Source organism: Mastomys coucha, unplaced genomic scaffold (genome assembly GCF_008632895.1).
Source record: "Mastomys coucha isolate ucsf_1 unplaced genomic scaffold, UCSF_Mcou_1 pScaffold17, whole genome shotgun sequence".
Taxonomy (NCBI): Eukaryota; Metazoa; Chordata; class Mammalia; order Rodentia; family Muridae; genus Mastomys; species Mastomys coucha.
Window position 1 is genome coordinate 9,708,008 of NW_022196899.1, and position 3,608 is coordinate 9,711,615.

The following is a 3,608-nucleotide window of genomic DNA, read 5'->3' on the forward strand; positions in this document are numbered from 1 at the left end:
TTCTTTCTGTATATTTACAAAAGCTCTGTTCATTCTGTTGATTTTTTCATGATTCACAATATTTATCTGTTAAAAAAAAAAAATCACCCAAGTCTCATAACTATTAAAGATAAAATATTCTCATCTTTTTATCTTGTTAAGCACAAAAAAGTTAAATACTGGACTGCCTAGATGTCCTAGGAGGAAAAGGCATTTGCTGTGCAAGCTGGCCACCTGATTTTGAGCCTCTGGCCTGAGGTATACCCTTCACCTACACATGTAATGCATGCAATGTGGTATAGACACACACACAGAGTTTTTTAAAAAGCATATAAATTCATTACTAAACTGATAATTCACAATAAAACTACAGTTGTATTAGAAAATTTAGTTGTATCAGAAAGTTTGGATTTTAATAATCATGTAGATTATCATGTAGATTTGCTTCACAATTAAGATTTTAAAGATATAAACAGATTAAAATAATGTGATCTGGGATTAGAAAGATGGCCTAGGGGACCATCAGTTTTCAGTAACCATATTGTTGTGGCTCATAACTACCTCTAACTCTTCTATAGGATCTGACATCCTCTTCTGGACTCTGCAGGTCCATAGAGAAGTGTCATATAACATACATTAAGGAGAACAAAATTTTGCTAATTTGACCAGTCCTAGCTATGGTGCTTAACTCTCACTTAAAAATAAGGAACCTGGAACAAATGCTTTTAGTCCCTTCAAGTAGTAAACTCTTGAGCCCTTTCTTGGATCACTTTCTCTAGGTGGATGCTCCAGTAGCCCTCTTGAATCTAAGCATGGAAAAGAAATGGTGCATTAAACACTGCTATCAGTTTCTCCTTAATAACCTTTTGCTCCTTTGTACCACCATCTTCATGACATAAGCAGTACTGCTCCCTGACTACTGTCACCCGGAAACACATTTATTTGCTGTCTTGTGAAAAATTCAAAACACTGACTGGCGACTGTATGTATGGAGTCACTGCTTAATGAGTTCAGCAAACCTAGTCTAATGGCCTGTTCACCTCAAGGTCCTGAGCTGTTGCACCTTTTTCACAATCAACCTCTACCCTCTGCACCTTCAGCTTACAGTTCACTTGTTCTAGTCACAATAGGCGTTCACTCAAAAACTTTGCAATCCTCACAGTTCACCTTATTCCTTCACTAGCATGGACTCCAAACTGTTACTCAACATTTTAGCCATTTCTTTTTTCCCTTGACATACTTTGCTTGGTAACCTGGCTATGCACCGTTGACCTGGGTCCAGATGTTAAGCTAACTGTCATAACTGGCTGGCTTCATTAAATTCATTATCACAAATTTTAGTCTACCATTTACAACAAGTCTAATACTACTTTGTGAAGGTAATGAACTCTCGGCTACCTACTTAGACCCTTTCTCTGATCCTATCAGCTTATGTAAAAGTTCAGGTATATCATAGTTGAACAAAGTGATCTTCCTTAAATAGACTACACTCTTTCCTCACATTCATAGTGATGTTCTTGGTAGAAGTTGCTGCTCCGAGGATTTCCCAGCTCTGTAAAATTAACTCTTCATCTTCATTCAGGTCCTTTAAACTACAAAGACAACCCTGTGGAAAACTCCAGACTTAGCGTTCCATCCAGCTTTACTTCCTCTATAGTTAGGAAATCACAAATCCCCTTTAGAAACTATATCCCAGTTATCAAGAGAAACAAAAAAAAAATCTAACCTTTTTGGGTTTACAGGTATTTTCTGGGGGTAGGGGGGTGGGGAGGAGGGGGACGGATGATGTTTAAGACAGGGTTTCTCTGTTAAACAGCCCTGGCTGTCCTGGAACTCACTTTTAGGCCAAGCTGGCCTTGAACTCTCAAAAATCTGCCTGCTTTTGCCTCCGAGTGCTGAGATTAAAGGTGTGTGCCGTCACTGCCTGACCAAAAGTGAGTTTTTAACAACTTGTTATTACAACTATTACATCCTAGAAAGCTGGCTCATTATTTAAGCTAAAGTATGATCTACTTAAACATGAAAAAATTTTCTCATGTTTTGAAGTATAAAGACTTACAAGTTTTATATGTATGTGTGTGCATCTGCATAAGTTTATGTCCACCATGTGCATAAAGGGTTCCACAGAGGCCAAACAAGGGTATCAGATCCCTAAAACTGGAGTTATGGTTAGTTGTGAGCCATATACCTCTGCCAAAGGCAATAAATGTTCTTAATGCTAGGCCATCTCTCAAGGACCTATTTTGAAGAATAAAAAATTGTATTTCGGTCAAATTCTTTATTTTATAGGTTAAGTTCCAATCTACTAGCTACCAAGCTGCTGGCTTACATTGTACACCGTTACTACTGGAATCTTGAATATATTTTGAGTGAACTATTAAGAATTATCCTTCATACTGTCTGAACAGAGATTCCTATAAACTTACACAGTTTAGAAGGCTATTATGTAGGATCTCATATATGTGCAGTTCAGGGTTGGTGTTACCCACCTCTTAAACTTGTATTTTTTTAAATTCTATTGAGTGTACAGTGGAAGAGGGAAAATGGGTCAGAAGGGAGGAAGAGATGGAGAGAGGGAGGGTCGTCTTCCCATGCTGGGATGATCCGTGCCTTGGGAAGGAAGGCAGCCAGTCGGTCCAAACGGGCTAGTATGTAGTCATGGTGCTTTATTGAACAGACTTTGGTTCTCAAAGGGCAGTTTGGGAACCCTTATAGATTGTCTGGAAATACATCTTTGGTGAAAGTGTTCCATGGCCACTGTGTGCTTCCTGAGGGTCCCGTTTACTCCTTCAGGTTAGTCCTGCCTTGTGTAGACTTTGAAGGTCCAGACAGAACCAGATGCTGCTGAACACCGCTTCCTTAAACTTATATTTTAAAGGGGAGGGTATTTACCTTAATATGTTTAAAAAGTCTTGCCTAGTAAGAAGGCTATGAATTTCTGGCTTAAGTAACAAAATCCTGTAGTTAGTTTACATTTTGCTTATAATTAATGTCAGAATTCTTAAGTACTCACCTTCTTAAGATTAGTAGTAACTGGTTTTGCCTTGTTTTTAGCCTTGAAAGTTTTGTGACTAGCTATATGAAATACGTTCCTGGACTTCTGCCCTTTTAGTTTGTTCTTAGCCATTGTCTAGAAAAAAGAAAGGGGTTCAGTTAAACTGCTTATATTTTGAATCACAAATCAGTTTAAAATTGTAAAGTCTATCTTAGTTCTGATTATTTTAAAAGTTGTTACATAAATCACCTGTCTTTCACTCTTAGACATTTTGCCAGGTTTTGAGATATGAGGCACACATAACTCAATCGTCCTGCATCCCTGGCACCAGATCTAAGACACCTAGTTAAGGTCTGTTGGTTGAACTTGGTACTGTCAACAGACACAAACAAGCAACACTTTGTAGTCAATACCATTATCCCCGTCTTACAGATTTAAAAGTGATGCAAGGATTTAAAGCCATACAAGTTAGACTAGAAGTCATTATGCTATACTGCTTCTCTCATGAACAAAAACCTGCTACATTTTTTGCTTTTGTTCAATTAGATCATAAGCAAAATTGTGCCAGGCACCTGTCATAAGTATTTGTTGACGTTCCTTATCTTCACTTCCACTATATGTTTTTCTTTCTTTT

General features: G+C 37.9%; 1 protein-coding gene across 4 annotated transcripts in view; it reads right to left on the reverse strand.

Moving 5' to 3' along the window:
• Positions 1–78: 78 nt before the first annotated feature.
• Rbis (ribosomal biogenesis factor) overlaps positions 79–3,608 on the reverse strand; it is a 10,463-nt gene continuing 6,933 nt past the window's right edge. For 2 of the 4 annotated variants that reach the window (XM_031376362.1, XM_031376364.1), the window contains 3 exons: positions 2,993–3,109; positions 1,481–1,585; positions 79–785 (listed from right to left, as the gene is read on the reverse strand). In XM_031376362.1, the coding sequence (XP_031232222.1) occupies positions 714–785; positions 1,481–1,585; positions 2,993–3,106 (291 nt within the window). In that variant the 5' untranslated portion in view covers positions 3,107–3,109 and the 3' untranslated portion in view covers positions 79–713. The remainder of the gene's footprint in view (positions 786–1,480; positions 1,586–2,992; positions 3,110–3,608) is intronic. The other 2 variants (XM_031376363.1, XM_031376361.1) reach the window with 2 other exon arrangements.